Source organism: Capricornis sumatraensis, chromosome 16, assembly GCF_032405125.1.
Source record: "Capricornis sumatraensis isolate serow.1 chromosome 16, serow.2, whole genome shotgun sequence".
Lineage (NCBI taxonomy): Eukaryota > Metazoa > Chordata > Mammalia > Artiodactyla > Bovidae > Capricornis > Capricornis sumatraensis.
In genome coordinates this window covers 46,975,150-46,994,309 of record NC_091084.1, presented here as the reverse complement: position 1 = coordinate 46,994,309, position 19,160 = coordinate 46,975,150, and the positions used below count along the sequence as shown (strand labels likewise).

Genomic DNA, 19,160 nt, shown 5'->3' with positions numbered 1-19,160 from the left:
CATTTATATTGTCCTTTCTTTGTTTCTATTCTCTCACTAATTTGAAGTTGAAGGGTGTCAAGTACTACTTCCAGCTGGTAAAGGACTCAAACCACTACATGCTCTCACTTTATGAAAACACAGTTATGCTTATCTTAGTGAAGAAGTTTTTATGGGCTTCCTACATGCCCTAAATAGCAAGCATTTATGTAGAAATAAATGGATTCCTACTCAAATGGACACAGTTTCCTTCAGTAATAATTATTAATGATTATAACACTGTATAACCAGAGCTTTCCCTTATTAATTACTCTACAGTATGACAGGCTACTCTTCACTTTCCAAAACTCTTTCCAAAAGAGTTTCCAGAAGAGCATACTTAGGGCACGTGATATCAATGTGCATATAATTAAGCCTTTAATGCAAAAAAAAGTGCCCTCTTCTTCTGGTCAATGTAAACAGTACAGATGGTGCAAGAGATGATCATTCACAGAAGCAACCAGGCCAGGAAAACTCAGAGGACATCCTGATACACAAGTGCCAAATACGCCCCTGCCGAGGCAAGCATGGTGACCCTCATCATCGGCAGGCATTCATCTGCTCTGGAGACATGAGATAAATGCCTTCTAAGCAGAAGTAGGAAATGAAGCAGAAACACGAAGTGAAACTCCTTGTAAAGCTGAATTCTTGAAATCTGAATGGGTGTATCCCAAGTGTGATTGTATTTAAATAGGACCCGAGAATTTCATACCAGAAAGTTAGGACAAGGTGACTTAGAAAACCCAGAACCTTTGTCCAAATGAGTTGTTTCTAATACAAAAAAACAGTATTATAACTTCCAGTAAGATGTTAACCTTTGATCTGATCTTCCTCTTGAGTAGTCCCTGTGATTCAGCCTACAAATAATACCATAATTGAATTACACTGTTGATGATTGAAATTGAACACTATGCTGCTTAACTGCATCCCTGTGGATGACCCTGAGCAACGACCACATACACTAATTTTGCGTAGGGCTTCATCTGTGGGCAAATGGGGTCAGCGGCTGCTCCAGGAGGCTGTGTGTGTGTGTGTGTGTGTGTATGACCAGAGAACCCCTGGTCAGAACACAGTGGGCCACTTATTTCTCTTCACTGTGCAGGAGGTTACTCATGGGGTTATCTACAAGCTATACCCATTGCTGGAGAACAGTTAAAAGGAATCTGTTTAATAACAGTTGAACAAAGAGGTTGCTCTGTCTGGGCCTTTTTTCCAACTCTTTTTTTCTTTTTTAAAGATTTTTTTTTTTGGTGTGGACCGTTTTATTTTTTTTAAGTATTATTGAATTTGTTACAATATTGCTTCTGTTTTGGGTTTTGGGTTTTTGGCTTCGAGGCATGTGAGGTCTCAGCTCCCCAGGACTGGAAACTGTACCCCTTGCATCGAAAGAAGTCTTAACCACTGGACCAGCGAAATCCCTCTGCCAACCCTGATTAGTGTCCATTTTTTGTTTTTTTTTGTTTGTTTGCTTTCAAGATTGTGTGAGGGCAGAGAAAGTTCTGATCAAGACTGGAATTACTCCTGTGGGCCCATGAATGATTTCAGCTGTGGCATTCAAGGCTGATGATGCATCCACACTCTGAACAGTTAGTTGGCCTTATCTCCAGCCTCTCCAAGGCCAATCAGTGTGGAGTGGTCATCAGTCACAAAGCCACCTGTTTCCCAGTCAGGACTCAGGTTGAGAGTCCTCTACTTTGACACTGACCCAAGGAGAGTTGGCGGAATTTTGGAGGTGTCTAGTGGGCTGAGATGTTAAAGCCTGCCTTTGTGTAAAGAGGTTGAGATGGCCCACAGTGGGGCTCGGAGCCCTGTTGAACAGCTGCATTCTGATTTTTACCCTTGCTGGCAGAGTCCATATCTCCAACCTCATTTTCTATTCTCTGAAAGTGTGTAGGTAAATTAGGAATTATCATTTGTTCATTAAATATTTGCTTATAGTTAAAATTATAGGAACTGACCTGCAAAACCATCTGGACCTTGTATTTTCTCATGTCTTTTCTTAATGGTTAGGGGTAGTCAGGGTTTAATTTTTCCTCTATTGAGTTCTGGCATGCTGTATTTTTCTAGATATTGGTGTATTTTACCAGTATTTTCCATTTTGTTAGCGTATGGTTGCTTATTATGTTTTATCTTTTTAAGGTCTGCTACACTTGTTATATCTGTTTTTATTCCTAGTATTGCTTATTTGTTTGCCTTTTCTTTATTTTTTGATCAGTCTTGCCAAAGACTATTTTTTAATGACTGTTTTCAAAGAATTATTTTTGCTGATCAGTCCCCATAGTAGGTGTGTATATTATTTATTCTATAATTAGATAAATGTGTGTATGTATTAGCTCAGGTTCTTCAGAGAAACAGAACCAATAGGGTGTGTGTGTGTTTGTATGTGGAGAGAGACAGAGAGAAAGAGACATTTATTTTAAGGAATTGGCTCATATGAATGTGGAAGTTGGCAAGTTCAAAATCTGCAGGGTAAGCCAGCAGCCTGGAGGGCCAAGGAAGAGCCAGTTTTGCAGTTCAAATCCAAAGACCGTCTGCTGGCAAATATCCACTTCTTTCAGAGAAGTCAGTTTGCTTGTTTGTTTTTTTCTATTAAGATCTTCAACTGATTGGGTAAGGCCCACCCATGTTATGGAGGATAGTCTGCTTTGTCAAAGTCTACTGATTTAAATATTAATTTTATTGAAAAACATATCTTCACAGAAACATCTAGAATAATATTTGACTAAATATCTGAGTATTGTGACCTAGCCAAATAGACACAAACAACTAACCATTCATATATATATATATATATATATACACACATTATGTATTTATGCTTTATATATCTGCCTCTTGAGAAACCTATATGCAGGTCAGGAAGCAACAGTTAGAACTAGGCATGGAACAACAGACTGGTTCCAAATAGGAAAAGGAGTACGTCAAGGCTGTATATTGTCACCCTGCTTATTTAACTTCTATACAGAGTACATCATGAGAAACGCTGGGCTGGAGGAAGCACAAGCTGGAATCAAGATTGGGAGAAGTATCAATAACCTCAGATATGCAGATGACACCACCGTTATGGCAGAAAGTGAAGAACTAAGAAGCTTCTTGATGAAAGAGGAGAGTGAAAAAGTTGTCCTAAAGCTCGACATTCAGAAAACGAAGATCATGGCATCTGATCCCGTCACTTCATGGGAAATAGATGGGGAAACAGTGGGAACAGTGTCAGACTTTATATTTTTGGGCTGCAAAATCACTGCAGATGGTGATTGCAGCCATGAAATTAAAAGATGCTTACTCCTTGGAAGGAAAGGTATGACCAACTTAGATAGCATATTGAAAAGCAGAGACATTACTTTGCCAACAAAGGTCCGTCTAGTCAAGGCTATGGTTTTTCCAGTAGTCATGTATGGATGTGAGAGCTGGACTGTGAAGAAAGCTGAGCACCGATGAATTGATGTTTTTGAACTGTGGTGAAGACTCTTGAGAGTCCCTTGGACTGCAAGGAGATCCAACCAATCCATTCTGAAGGAGATCAGTCCTGGGTGTTCATTGGAAGGACTGATGCTAAAGCTGAAACTCCAGTACTTTGGCCACCTCATGCGAAGAGTTGACTGATTGGAAAAGACTCTGATGATGGAAGGGATTGGGGGCAGGAGGAGAAGGGGACAACAGAGGATGAGATGGCTGGATGGCATCACTGATTCGATGGACATGAGTTTGAGTGAACTCTGGGAGTTGGTGATGGACAGGGAGGCCTGGCGTGCTGCAATTCATGGGGTTGCAAAGAGCCTGACACGACTGAGTGACTGAACTGAACTGATGTACATATTTAACTTCTTTGGTTATATATTCTTTATCATTTTCTGTTCTATTTACTTGAATCTATCTGTTCAGCTTAACAAATCAATAATATATAATATTATGTATTTAAAATTGACTGCTAACTTAATTGTAGTGGTTAAAGAGGTTTCCGATCCTTTTTGGAATTTATTGATTCTTGCTTTGTCACTTTGACTAGAACATTGTCTGTTTCTGTTTTGTAAATAAGTTTATTTGTATCATTATTTTAGATTCCACATTTAAGTGCTATCATATGGTTTTTGTCTTTCTCCTTCTGACTTACTTCACTTAGTATGATAATCTTGAAGTTCATCCATGTTGCGGTAAATGGCGTTATTTCATTCTTTTCTGTGACTGAGTGATATTCCATTCTGTGTGTGTGTGTGTGTGTAGAAAATCTTTATCCATTCTTTCATCTGATGATGGACACTTAGGTTCCTTCCATGTCTTAGCTGTTGCAGATGGTGCTGCTGTGAACATTGGGGTGCCTGTATCTTTTCAAGTTACACTGTTCATCCTTTCCAGATATATGCCCAATAGTGGGATTGCTGGATCATGTGGTAACTCTAATTTTAGTTTCTCCATTCTGTTCTCCATAAGGGCCCCACCAATTTACATTCCTACCAACAGCATAGCAGAATTCTTTTTTCTCCACACCCTCTCCAGAATTTATATTTGTTGACTTTTGGATGATGGCCATTCTGACGGTTGTGAGATGATATCTCAGGTAGTTTTGATTTGCATTTCTCTAATAATTAGTGATGATATTGAGCATCTTTTCATATGCCTGTTGGCCATCTGTATGTCTTATGGATAAAAGGCTAGGTCCTTTGCCCTTTTTGAAATGGGTTGTTACTTTTTTGTTGTTGAGTTGCGTAAGCTGTTTGTATATTTTGAAAATTAATCCATTTCAGCAGTGTCATGTGCAAATATATTCTCCTGTTCCTTAGGTTGTCTTTTTGTTGATGGTTTCCTCTGTTGTGTGAAAGCTTATGTTGACTAGGTCTCATTTGTTTATCAACTTTTTATTTTTTGATTTCTGCACTTATCTTTCTTCACTTCTCCTACCCTTCTTTTAATGTTTGAAAACATAGAATTGTTTATGTGTGTTCATATTCCAGCATCAAGGCCAAGTTCAGTGGGTGATTTTTTTCTAGTGACAGGCTGAGGGTATTGCCCTTTGTTTCCTGGCCTTATGCAGAGGTCTCCCATTTGACCTCTTCCTTTGTTCTGGCCTTGAACTTTGTCTCCTGTCCTCAAGCAGCCCATTCAAGCCCAGGTGTGCCAGGAACATGAGCTCAAATGCTCTTTTTCTCGTGAACTCTGAAATTTCCTTCAGTTCAGTTGCTTTAAAAAGTATATGTATTTGTGTTTTTTAATTTTAGGGTGTCCTTTGGGATTTTTCTGAGTACAACTAGTCTGTCATGACGTGCCCTATTGCAGCTGTAATACCGTCACCTTCCTTGGTTCACAACCCCTTCCTCCATCTTCAAAGCCAGCAGTGGCAGGGCGAGTCCTCATGTCATATCTCTCTGACCCATTCTTCTGCCTCCCTTTTCTAAGAGCTCATGTGATTAAAAATCCAGGATAATATCTCCATCTCATGATTCTTAATCATGTCTGTAGAGTCTCTTCTGCTATATTAGGTAACAAACACACCCATACTTTCCAGGGGTGGGATGTGGACATCTTTGGGAGGGTCATTATTCTACCACAAAGGTAGTAACTGACATCCCTTACAATGTTGTAAATCAACTATACTTAAATAAAAAATTTAAAAAGAATGGCATCCATTTATTCCCCTGCTTATTTGGTTCTGCGGATCAAGATTACCGGGAAAAATACCAGTAACCTCAGATATGCAGATGACACCACCCTTATGGCAGAAAGTGAAGAGGAACTAAGAAGCCTCTTGATAAAAGTGAAAGGGGAGAGTGTAAAAGTTGGCTTAAAGCTCAACATTTAGAAAACGAAGATCATGGCATCTGGTCCCATCACTTAATGGGAAATAGATGGGGAAACAGTGGAAACAGCGTCAGACTTTATTCTTTTGGGTGCCAAAATAAAATCACTGCAGATGGTGACTGCAGCCATGAAATTAAAAGACACTTACTCCTTGGAAGGAAAGTTATGACCAACCTAGATAGCATATTGAAAAGCAGAGACATTACTTTGCCAACAAAGGTCCGTCTAGTCAAGGCTATGGTTTATCCAGTGGTCATGTATGGACATGAGAGTTGGACTGTGAAGAAAGCTGAGCACCGAAGAATTGATGCTTTTGAACTGTGGTGTTGGAGAAGACTCCTGAGAGTCCCTTGGACTGCAAGGAGATCCAACCAGTCCATTCTAAAGGAGATTAGCCCTGGGATTTCTTTGGAAGGAATGATGCTAAAGCTGAAGCTCCAGTACTTTGGCCACCTCATGTGAAGAGTTGACTGATTGGAAAAGACTCTGATGCTGGGAGGGATTGGGGGCAGGAGGAGAAGGGGACGATAGAGGATGAGATGGCTGGATGGCATCACCGACTTGATGAACGTGAGTTTGAGTGAACTCCGGGAGTTGGTGATGGACAGGGAGGCCTGGTGTGCTGCAATTCATGGGGTCGCAAAGAGTTGGACACAGCTGAGCAACTGAACTGAACTGAGGGAACAGACAAAGGAGTCAGATAGAAAGAGATCAAAGTATCAGCTTTATCATTAGTTTAACTGACTAGGAACCTTAACTGGACCTGAAGCCACAGTCAGGATCTTGAATCCACTCATCCTACACACTTCCTTGAATTGAATGTAATCCCAAACTTCTAGACTTCCATCTTGCTAGGGGTGGAGCTGGTCTCAGAAAGCTTCCTTGGAAGATAATGCCTGCATATGGGGACAGGCATCTCTAGGGAGAATTCCATCTTTCAGTTCTGTCATCAGGGGTATTCCTCTGTTGAGGAAGAGCTGTGTGAGGGGAGATAGGTGGAAACCATTCTCTCCTCCCACAGAAATATGGAGACTGGAATAGTACCCATAATAGCAATTCTTGATTTTTTCTAAGAATTTCTGTATGGCCTAGTCTATGGTCATTTTTGAAAAAAGGCTTTATATGTGCTTGAACACCATGTACTGTCTCTAGTGTTTAGCACATCGTTCTTTATATGTCTTTTGCTATATCACCACTAAAGTTTTTATTTTGGGGCCTGCTTGATCTGTCATTTCCCAAGGGAGAGGGTCTTTTTTATACACTGTGCAATTTGGTTTGTAAATTTATATTTAAGATTTGATATGTAGGGCTTCCCTGGTGGCTCAGATAGTAAAAAATCTGCCTGCTATGTGGGAGATGCAAGGGAGAGGGTCGTTTTTATACACTGTGAGAATTACTCTGTACATTTCTGTTTAGGATTTGATATGTAAGTTCATCAGTGAGAAAGGTTGTAATTTGCCTTTGTAGTACTCAGAACTGCTAAATAATTGTTCAGTTACAGGGGTCACCATTCAGTCTGGTCTATAAGTTGTACTGGCAGCTATCCTTATTGAAGCAGTTTGGAACAATCCCTCTTTTTCTATACTGAACACAAGAGTTAGATGAGAATCATTCACTTCATGAACACTGACTAGAGCTAACTTGTAAAAGTATGTGGCCTGGTATTTTTGCTGTGGAAAAATATCAAATTATGATTCAACTTTTTATAGGTTTGTTCAAATGGTTTTTTAAATCTTTTTATCTAGTGATTATATGTATATGTGATTAGTCTTAATTTTTTTTGATCAAAAGTGCATACATCAATGCACTCTCCTCTTTCACCACCATCAAGAGGCTCTTCAGTTCCTCTTCATTTTCTGTCATTAGAGTTTGATCATCTGCATATTCGAGGTTGTTGATATTTCTCCTGGCAATCTTGATTCCAGCTGGTGATTTATCCAGCTCAGCATTTCACATGATGTATGTATATAAGTTAAATAAGCAGGGTGACAGTATAAAGCCTTATCATACTCTTTCCCAAGTTTGAACCAGTCTGTTGTTCCATATCCAGTTCTAACAGTTGCTTCCTGACTCACATACAGGTTTATCAAGAGACATGAAGGTGGTCTGGTACTCCCATCTCATTAAGAATTTTCATGATTTGAGAGAATAGCATTGAAACATATACATTACCATATGTAAAACATTACCGTATGTATAACAGTGGGAGTTTATTGTAAGATTCAGGGAACCCAAAGCTGGTGCTTTGTGATAACCTAGAGGGGTGGGATGGGGAGGGAGGTGGGAAGTAGGTTCGCAAGGAAGGGGATATGTGTATACCTATGGCAAATTCATGTTGATGACACAAATGACATGAATGTGATGGTATGACAAAAACCATCATAATATTGTTAAGGCAGTTTGTTCAGTCACTCAGTTGTGTCCAACTCTTTGCAGCCCCACGGACTGCAGCATGCCGGGCTTTCCTGTCCATCACCAACTCCTGGAGCCTACTCAAAATCATGTCTGTTGCATCGGTGATGCCATCCAACCATCTCATCCTCTGTCGTCCACTTCTCCTCCTGCCTGCAATCTTTCCCAGCATCAGGGTCTTTTCCAATGAGTCAGTTTTTTTGCATCAGGTGGCCAAAGTATTGGAGTTTCAGCTACAGCATCAGTCGTTCCAATGAGTATTCAGGACTGATTTCCTTTAGGATTGACTGGTTGGATCTCCTTGCAGTCCAAGGAACTCTCAAGAGTCTTCTCCAACACCAAGTTCAAAAGCATCAATTCTTTGGCACTCAGCCTTCTTTATAGTTCAACTTTCACATCCACACATGACCACTGGAAAAACCATAGCTTTGACTAGATAGACCTTCGTTGGTAAAGTAATGTCTTTGCTTTTTAATATGCTATCTAGGTGAGTCATATCTTTTCTTGCAAGGAGCAAGTGTCTTTTAATTTCATGGCTGCAGTCACCATCTGCAATGATTTTGGAGCCCAGAAACAATAAAGTCTGTCACTGTTTGCATTGTCATGTCATGTCACTGCATTTGTCTGCCCATCACTTTGCCATAAAGTGATGGGACCAGATGCCATGATCCTAGTCTTCTGAATGTTGAGTTTTAAGCCAACTTTTTTTTACTGTCCTCTTTCACTTTCATCAAGAGGACTCTTAGGTCTTCTTTGCTTTCTGCCTAAGGGTGGTGTCATTTGCATATCTGAGGTTATTGATATGTCTCCCATCAATCTTGATTCCAGCTTGTGCTTTATCAAGCCCGGCATTTCACATGAAGTGCTCTGCATAGAAGTTAAATAAATGGAGTGGCAATATACAACCTTGACGTACTCCTTTCCTGATTTGGAACCAGTCTGTTGTTCCATGTCTGGTTCTAACTGTTGCTTCTTGACCTGAATACAGGTTTCTCAGGAGGCAGGTCAGGTGGTCTGGTATTCCCATCTCTTGAAGAATTTTCCACAGTTTGTTGTGATCCACACAGTCAAAGGCCTTGGTGTAGTCAATAAAGGAAAAGTAGATGTTTTTTTTGGAGTTCTCTTGCTTTTTCAATAATCCAGTGGATGTTGGCAATTTGATCTCTTGTTTCTCAGCCTTTTCTAAATCCAACTTGAACATTTGGAAGTTCACGGTTCACATACTGTTGAAGCCTGACTTGGAGAATTTTGAACATTACTTTGCTAGTGTGTGAGATGAGTGCAATTGTGCAGTAGTTTGAACATTCTTTGGCATTGCCTTTCTTTGAGATTAGAATGAAAACTGACCTTTTCCAGTCCTGTGGCCACTGCTGAGTTTTCCAGATTTGCTGGCATATTGAGCACAGCACTTTCACAGCATCATCTTTTAGGATTTTAAATATTTGAGCAGGAATTCTCTCACCTTCACTAGCTTTGTTCATATTAATATTTCCTAAGGCCCACTTTACACTTCAGGATGTCCAGCTCTTGGTGAGTGACCACACCATTATGGTAATCAGGGTCATTAAGACCCTTTTTCTTTCCCTTATGTTCTTTCTTCAGATTTTTCTAAAGCTTTCTCAGACAACCACTTTGCCATCTTGAATTTCTTCTTCTTTGGGCTGGTTTTGGTTACTGCCTCCTGTACACTGTTATAAACCTCCATCCATAGTTCTTCAGGCCCTCTGTCTACCAGATCTAACCCCTTGAATCTATTTGTTACTTCTACTGTATAATGATAATGAATTTGATTTAGGTCATACCTGAATGGCCTAGTGGATTTCCCTATTGTGTTCATTTTAAACCTGAATTTTTCAATAAGGAGTTCATGGTTTGAGCCAATCAGTTCCAAGTCTTGTTTCTGCTGACCATATCGGCAAAAGATGAGCTTCTCCATCTTTGGTTGCAAATAATATAATCAATCTGATTTTGGTATTGATATGATCATGGTATCTGGTCCCGTCACTTCATTGCAAATAGATGGGGAAACAGTGGAAATAGTGACATACTTTATTTTCTTGGGCTCCAAAATCACTGCAGATGGTGACTGCAGCCATGAAATTAAAAGACACTTGCTCCTTGGAAGGAAAGCTATGACTCACCTAGACAGCATATGAAAAAACAAAGAGCGTACTTTGCCAACAAAGGTTCATCTAGTCAAAGCTATGGTTTTTCCAGTAGTCCTATATGGATGTGAGGGTTGGACCATAAAGAAAGCTGAGTGTTGAAGAACTGATGGTTTTGAACTGTGGTGTTGGAGAAGACTCTTGAGAGTCCCTTGGACTGCAGGAGATCCAATTCGTCAATCCTACAGGATATCAGTCCTGAATACTCATTGTAAGGATTGATGATGAAGCTGAAGCTCCAATACTTTGGCCACCTGATGTGAAGACCTGACTCACTGGAAAAGACCCTAATGCTGGGAAAGATTTGAAGGTAGGAGGAGAAGGGAATGACAGAGGATGAGATGATTGGATGGCATCATCAACTAGATGGACAAGAGTTTGAGCAAGCTCCACGAGCTGGTGATAGGGAAGCCTGGCATGCTGCAGTCTAGGTGGTCACAAAAAGTTGGACATGACTGAGCGATTGAACTGATTTGGTGATATCCACGTGTAGAGTCATCTCTTGTATTGTTAGAAGAGAGTGTTTGCTATGACCAGTGTATTCTGTTGACAAAACTGTTAGCTTTTGCCCTGCTTTATTTTGTATTCCAAGGCCAAACTTACCTGTTATTCCAGGTATCTCTTGACTTCCCACTTTTGCATTCCAATCTCCTATGATGAAATTGTCATCCTTTTTTTTTTTTTTGGTATTACTTCTAGAAGGTCTTGTAGGTCTTCATAGAACCAGTCAGTTTCAGCTTCTTGGGCATCAGTGGTTGGGCATAGACTTGGATTACTGTGATGTTGTATGGTGTGCCTTGAAAATGAACCAAGATCATTCTGTTGTTTTTGAGGTTGCATCCAAGTACTGAATTTCAGACTCTCTTTTTGACTATGAGGGCTATTCCATTTCTTCTAAGGGATTCTTGTCCACGGTAGTAGATATAATGGTCATCTCAATTAAATTCACCCATTCCTGTCTATTTTAATTCACTGATTCCTAAGATGTTAATGTTCAATCTTGCCATCTCCTGTTTGACCACATCCAATTTACCTTGATTCATGGACCTGACTTTTCAGGTTCCAAACAACAGACTGGTTCCAAATGGGAAAAGGAGTACGTCAAGGCTATATATTGTCACTCTGCTTATTTAACTTATATGCAGAGTACATCATGAGAAATGCTGGGCTGGAAGAAGCACAAGCTGGAATCAAGATTGCTGGGAGAAATATCAATCACCTCAGATATGCAGATGACACCACCCTTATGGCAGAAAGTGAAGAGGAACTAAAAAGCCTCTTGATGAAAGTGAAAGAGGAGAGTGAAAAAGTTGGCTTAAAGCTCAATATTCAGAAAACGAAGATCATGGCATCTGGTCCCATCAGTTCCTGGCAAATAGATGGGGAAACAATGGAAACAGTGTCAGACTTTATTTTTGGGGGCTCCAAAATCACTGCAAATGGTGACTGCAGCCATGAAATTGAAGGACACCTGCTCCTTGGAAGAAAAGTTATGACCAACCTAGATAGCATATTGAAAAGCAGAGACATTACTTTGCCAACAAAGGTCCATCTAGTCAAGGCTATGGTTTTTCCAGTGGTCATGTATGAATGTGAGAGTTGGATTGTGAAGAAAGCTGAGCTCCAAAGAATTGATGCTTTTGAACTGTGGTGTTGGAGAAGACTCCTGAGAGTCCCTTGGACTGCAAGGAGATCCAACCAGTCCATTCTAAAGGAGATCAGCCCTGGGTGTTCTTTGGAAGGAATGATACTAAAGCTGAATCTCCAGTACTTTGGCCACCTCATGCGAAGAGTTGACTCATTGGAAAAGACTCTGATGCTGGGAGGGATTGAAGGCAGGAGGAGAAGGGGACGAGAGGATGAGATGGCTGGATGGCATCACTAACTCTATGGACGTGAGTTTGAGTGAAACCTGGGAGTTGGTGATGGACAGGGAGGCCTGGCATGCTGTGATTCATGGGGTCGCAAAGAGTCAGACACACCTGAGCGACTGAACTGAACTGAAGCAATATTGTCTTTTACAACATTACTTTACTTTCAACATTGTACTCTACATTCACCTCTAGACATATCCACAGCTGAGCATTGTTTCCACTTTGGCCTAGTGGTTTCATTCTTTCTGGAGCTATTAGTAATTGCTCTCCAGTCTTCCCCAGTGTTAACTCTTTGCAACCCCATTGACTATAGCTTGCCAGGCTCCTCTCTCCATGGAATTCTCCAGGCAAGAATACTAGAGTGGGTAGCCATTCCCTTCTCCAGGCAATCTTCCTGACTCAAGTATTGAACCTGGGTCTCCTGCTTTGCAGGTGGATTCTTTACCATTTGAGCCACCAGGGAATACACTGGACACCTACCAATCTAGGGGATTCATCTCCTGGTGTCATATCTTTTTTCCTTTTCATACTGTCCATGAGATTCTCTAGGCAAGAACACTGGGATGGGTTGCCGTTCCCTCCTCCAGGGGACCATGTTTTGTCAGAACTCTTCACTATGACCCGTCTGTCTTGGGTGGCTGCAAGCAGGCTCATAGCTTCATTCAGTTACCCAAGCCCCTTTGCCATGACAAGACTGTGATCCTTGAAGGGGAGTATATAGACAGGTATGTGCTTATTTCTCCATTTTAGGTTTTTGTTTCTTTTTAACTTTTTTTTTTTTTTAACTTGTTTTTGGTTTTGCCTTGCTGGCCTCTGTTGTATTGATCAAGTTGTTTTTATATCTCTGTTAGGAAGTCAAACATCTATTTCTGTATTTTTAATGCTCATCCTTACATTTTTAGTATGAATCCTTACCACAAAGGTGAAATACAAATATCTTTATAGAATAATTCTGGCTTCCTCTTCAGTAGTACATGAGTGTTAGAATGCTTTAATTCCCATCAGTGCCCCATCTTCCATAGTTTTGTATTCTGGTATCATCTTTATTTATAGTCCCCTGAGTATTGTGCTATTTATTATTATTCATTGAACATTTATTTTTTATCAGATATCATAAAGCATTACTTGACCTCATCTTTATGAAAATCGTGAGAGATAAACAGTGTTGCTATCCCTTTTTTATAGACAGAAAATTGAGGCATAGAAAGATTAACTGGAAAGCATAATTAGGAAAAAATACTAAATCCATTGAATCTCAAAATCCAAGTTTTTTTTTATCATCCCATGTTTCATAAACTAGCCTTAGCTCTCAAAGAAAAATGTTGAAATAAAGACCTTAGGTCTAAGTAGTTGTTAGGACATGTGGTCCAGTGGTCTCCATTCTGGGTCTTCAGTGGAGGTGTCTGATGGTGCCCAAGGGGCTGCAGATCTGTGTCTTGAGGGTGAAGCTGCAGCTCCTCTCCGTTTCAAAGGCTCCGCCTGAGTAACAGCTATCTATAAATACTCCTGTCATATGCATTTTGTCATACTGTATACCACTGAAGAGCATCAAGAAGAAATGGAAAATAGTTCTGGAGGCCGAAAAATCTGAGATCAAGGTGCCAACAGGGTTGATTTCTGGTAAGACCTCTCTAACTGCTTGTGGACTATTTTTTTCTGTGTTCTCACATGGTCTTCTGCTTGTCTTGGAAGAGAGACAGGGGGTGGCTGCAGCTGGCCCTGGGGAAACAGACCCTGGGTTCAACCACTCTTCAGAGCTGCCCCTCTCCCCTGCCATGTGGGTTTTTTAAACTGACAGTATTTATTTTGTTTAATGAACAATTTAAACAACTTCTCTGACAGAATTGATTGTTCTATCCCCCTCCTTTTTAGCTGGTGCAGTTTTTCCTGCTTCATGAAGCAGATCTTTTAAAATCCCTTCAGAAATACTCTGCCAGTAATGAATTGCACACGTCACTTATGTGAAAAATGTCCTAATTTTATTCTTAAATCTTGAGTGGTAGTTTATCTTGTACAGATTATAGGTTGGTCACTACCTGAAGATATTTTGTCGTCATCAGGACTTATTGCTGATGAGAAGTCTTTGACACTAATTGTAGAATATCTTTTATCTCTGGTTGCTTTTAAATTTCTTTTATCTTTGTCTTCAGTTTCACTGTGTTGTTGCTAGGATTTGTTTTAATGTATCCCTTTGGGGACTCAATGTGTGTCTTTAAACTGAGAAGACTGAAGATTTTTTAAAAATTTTATTTATTTATTTTTGGCTGTTCTGGGCCTTTGTTGCAGCGAGGGCTTGTCTCTAGTTATGTTGCACGGGCTGCTCATTGTGGTGGCTTCTCTTGTTGCAGACCACAGGCTCTAGGGCGCTTCAGTAATTGCAGCATGTGGGCTCAGCAGTTGTGGCTCCCAGGCTCTAGAGCGCAGGCTCAGTGTTTGTGGCTTAGCTGCTCTGCAGCATGTGGGGTCTTCTTGGATCAGGGATGGAACCTGTGTCTCCTGCTTTCGCAGGCACATTCACTGCCACCGAGCCACCAGGGAAGCCCGAATGAAGATTTTATTGGTGATAAATCCATAACCATTTTCTCTTTCGCCTTTGCTTCAATAGCTTCTTCCACCTTCCATTCCAGTAATTCTCTTATCTGTTTAACCTATGCACTTAATTTTCTAACCTGAGTAACTGTATTCTTTGTGTTTTGGTTTCCAGTTGGTTCTTTTCAAATTTCTGTTCTTTTCTCATGCTTTCTTGTCCTTTCATTAAAGTTTCTACATCTTCCTTTTTTACTTCCTTTTAGGTAAAACATATGTCCAAATATATTCCCAAATAGACAAGTACTCATAATATTCAGTCACATGTGTATTTACAGGCACTAATTTGCAAAAAATTACGAATTTTTTGTCTCACCAGCACATTTTAAATAATACTTTTATTCAAGCATTTTACCTTTATCCGAACATACTATTTCTGTCATTATAAGACCTAGTTTCTGGATAAAAATATAGCATCCCAGACCAGTTGAAGAGCATTTGGGGATGTCGATAAATGTAGAGGTGGGGCCTGAGAGTCTGCGTTTGCACCACACTCCCAGGTATGCTGGAGCTACCAACATGTATCACGGTTTTGATGTGCAGAGTTTTAGAGTCCATATTTTAAATTTTAAGTTGTTGTAAACACAGCACTTTGAAAATTCACATACAAGGCTGTCATCAATTATTTCATCTCATGTCGAAGAACCTCATTTGTTTGATAAAGATCGTTTTTAAAAAGTTTACCTTGTTTGTATATATGTATCTCTGAATTGTGTAACATATATCATGTAAATGAAGACAGGCTAAGTCGTCATGCTGCAGTAACAAACAGTCCCACAGTATCAGTTGCCTTGAAACAGCTTATACCACAAGTTCCCCCACTGCCCCAGGTCTGCTTAGGGCTCTGGTCTGTGTCATCATCTCTTTGGAACATGGGTAGATTCAGTTCCCACCATTGCCAGAGGCCGGAGCAAGTGAAAGAGATAAAAGGAATTGTGTTCTTGTTCCTAAAGACCTTCTTCTAGAAGTGACGATGTCACTTTTCATGTTTATTGGTCAGAGGAAGTCATGTGGCTGTGAGTAGCTTCAAGGGGCAGAAGGTTGTCCCAGTATGAGCTTAAGTGGAGGAGATCCAAAACATTTCTGAATAATCCTAATAACTGCTACACATACTTAGTTGCTTTTGAACATGACCATTGAAAGGCTTGCGATAAAATCCTATACTTGCATTTTGGGTTGTTTCATCTCCCCCTAACAATTACTGAATCTGTATTAAATTTTGGTTTTAATGTGCTTCAGATAAAAATTCTCAGGAGTGTCCTCTCTAAACCTCAAAACTTGGCATTGATTAATTTGATTTGCTGCTGCTGCTACTGCTGCTGCTGCTACTGCTGCTGCTGCTAAGTCGCTTCAGTCGTGTCTGACTCTGTGCGACCCCATAGACGGCAGCCCACCAGGCTCCCCTGTCCCTGGGATTCTCCAGGCAAGAACACTGGAGTGAGTTGCCATTTCTTTCTCCAATGCATGAAAGTGAAAAGTGAAAGTGAAGTCGCTCAGTCGTGTCCGACTCTTAGCAACCCCATGGACTGCAGCCTACCAGGCTTCTCCCATGGGATTTTCCAGGCAAGAGTACTGGAGTGGGGTGCCATTGCCCTCTCCGTTTGATTTGCTAGTCAATGGTTTCCACTTAAACTGCACACTGGAATCACCTGGGGAGCTTTTCGTTATCCCAGATCAGCCTCAGACCAATCAAACTAGAACCCTGGAGGCGGGACTCTGGCATCTGTAGAGGATTTCAGTATGTATATAAAACTGAAGCCTTTTGTGTTAATCTCTCTTCTCCAAAGAATGCTTTATTGTTCAAGATAAAGTAATGGAGAGATTGCCCCCAAAGAGAAACTTTATTAGGGCTTGAACAGGAGGTGAGCTGCTGTTTTCTGAGAGGCATTTTAGGGGTCAACATCTTGCCTTCTGTTATTGTCACTTCTGTATTGTTTTGTTAAACCCAGGTATGAGGGTATGCAGTTGCTTAATTGTTGCGTCTGATGGTCCTGTTTTCGTGTGTTTCCCTCTGTGACTGTAGTTTTTCCGAAGCAGTCTGCTGGCTGTAGAGAATCTGTGTGGCATGTGGAATTGAGTCTTCTGGGTAATTGTTACCTTTGCTAGTGCTAGGCCTAAGGGGTTTCACCATTTTGGACCATTTTCTGAGCCTATATATTGATGTAAATTGTAAAGAAATAAAAATTAAAGTCTTTTATGTATGTACACATTACATGCAAAAATGGACACAGATACGCACTCATACACCTTTACACACACATACAATAGTTGAATAGTAAGAAAAAAATCCCAAGGCTTTGGGGGCAGGGAGTGGCCCGCAGAATGGAAGGGACTTGTCCAAGGCCTCACTGATAGAAAGTGAATGAAAATCAGTCTTCCCACATACTTCTGGCCTGACTTATCCGACATTTGTAAATGTGTGTGTGTGTGTGTGTGTGTGTGTGTGTGTGTGTGTGTTGGAGTGTGTTCAGGATGGAGAGGCATGACTTAGCATTTGTTTAGAGACTGGGGGTCTTGCTCCACTTTTGTCCGTTTTCCTTTCTGAAGTTTTTGACTGTGATCTTTCCTAGGCAACTCTTAATTGGATTTGTAGAAGCCAGAAAGTGGTGAGCACACATCAGAGTTGGGGTAAGGGGGCCATCTCCTAGCTCCCCAGAGCCACGGACTTGTTTGTGGATTGTGATCCACAATTCCCTCTAACCTGCACTTTCAGAAAGCAAACCAGCAATCTAAGAGTAATTGTTTCCTTCTGTGTGGATTTCTCATTCCAAAGACTGCCATGGCAAGTAGGAAGTTGGCTTTGAAAAGAGTAGAGGAACCTGGAATTAGACGACAGGCCTGCAGTGTAACCGTGGATGTGGTGGCTCTACAGCCCACATTTTCCAGCAGGAGTCCTGATTTCAAATATCTTATTCTGTTGGCTTTATAAACAATTCAAATGCCCTGGAAATTCCACCATGAACCATATTTTCTAAAATGTTTCTTAACTGATGAAAGAAGCACAGAAATCCTTTGTTAGACTCTGTTGTCCCAGTTTTGGTTTAGAAAATATATCACCATCTATGCAAAGAAGACTTTTTTCTTCTTCTTCTTTTTTAATGGTGGGGTTTAGAAAGGCAAACAACAGTCCTATTTGGGACATACCAATTTAGGAAAAGCTGACCCAGTATCCCAGATCTCTGTGGAAATCCAGGCATTCTTGCTCTTAGCTATTCATCCAAGCATATATACAGACATTCAGCCAGTTCCCCTCACAGTCTACTGGGCAGGGGGCATGATAACTGTGTCAGCCAATGATAACAGGGGCTCTGCCCTCAGATAATTCACAGTCCATGAAGGGAGATGAAATATGGATACACACAGTGTTAAATACAAGTCAAAGGTGTGAGTGTATCAGAGGATATAGAATCGCCCAACTGGGAAGATCTAGAAAGATTTTGATTCACTCCTCCTCACCATATCCCACACAGCATCACTTCCTCTTCATCCTGTTGGTCAGAGCAAGTCACTAGACCAGCCCAGAGTGAGGATCCACCTTGGGGTGAGGGGGGTGGAATGGGCATACAAGGATGTGCGGCTCTCTGTGCATACAGTTTACCGCTTTAAGTTCAAAGACATATTTATTCATCTCACAGCTGGGGACTGGCGTCTCACTGTTTCAGCACGCAAGTACTTAGTCGCAGGTAAGGTCTGGCTGTGCCCTCCCACTTCTCTGAGCATGTGAGGTTCCCCCAGCCAGTCACAATGGGCACAGTCATCTCCTCTCTCATGCCCAACCCAGGATGAAAGATGATTTCTGCAAAGTTCACTTTGTGAGTGATTCTGTGAGATGGAAGTGGCCATCTAGTCTTCTGATCCATCCCTCTCCCCTCCCCTTTCACCAACTTTGCTCTTTACCAGTTCCTTGCCCATGGCATCCACCATTCTTACCTGGATTCCCACCTCTCTCTTGTTCCAGGAACTAAAACAGGGGCAGATATTAGCGATGGTACCTGTGAGCCTGGACCGGCCTCCCCAGCCTCCTACATGAACCCCTTCCCGGTGCTCCATCTCGTCGAGGACTTGAGGCTGGCCTTGGAGATGCTGGAGCATCCTCAGGAGAGGGCAGCCCTCCTGAGCCAGATCCCGGGCCCCACAGCTGCCTACATAAAGGAGTGGTTCAAGGAGAGCTCGGTGAGTAGGCCCACGGCCTGGGTGGGGGAGCACAGTCATGGGGCCCGTGGAATGCCATCAGGTTTATCCGAGGTGCCCTAGCTCCTCCTCTTCAGGACTCCGTCGATAGTCACATCTCCATGCCTTCCTCTGAACTGAT

At 41.2% G+C, this 19,160-nt stretch overlaps 1 protein-coding gene across 3 annotated transcripts in view; it reads left to right on the top strand.

Annotated features, from left to right (window-relative positions):
* PPFIBP2 (PPFIA binding protein 2) overlaps positions 1–19,160 on the top strand; it is a 153,891-nt gene that overhangs the window by 37,876 nt on the left and 96,855 nt on the right. For all 3 annotated transcript variants that reach the window (XR_011146011.1, XM_068989080.1, XM_068989081.1), the window contains exon 3: positions 18,807–19,021. Coding sequence is in view for 2 of the 3 variants with exons in the window: in XM_068989080.1 (XP_068845181.1) it covers positions 18,807–19,021 (215 nt within the window). In the remaining variant the exon portion in view is untranslated. The remainder of the gene's footprint in view (positions 1–18,806; positions 19,022–19,160) is intronic.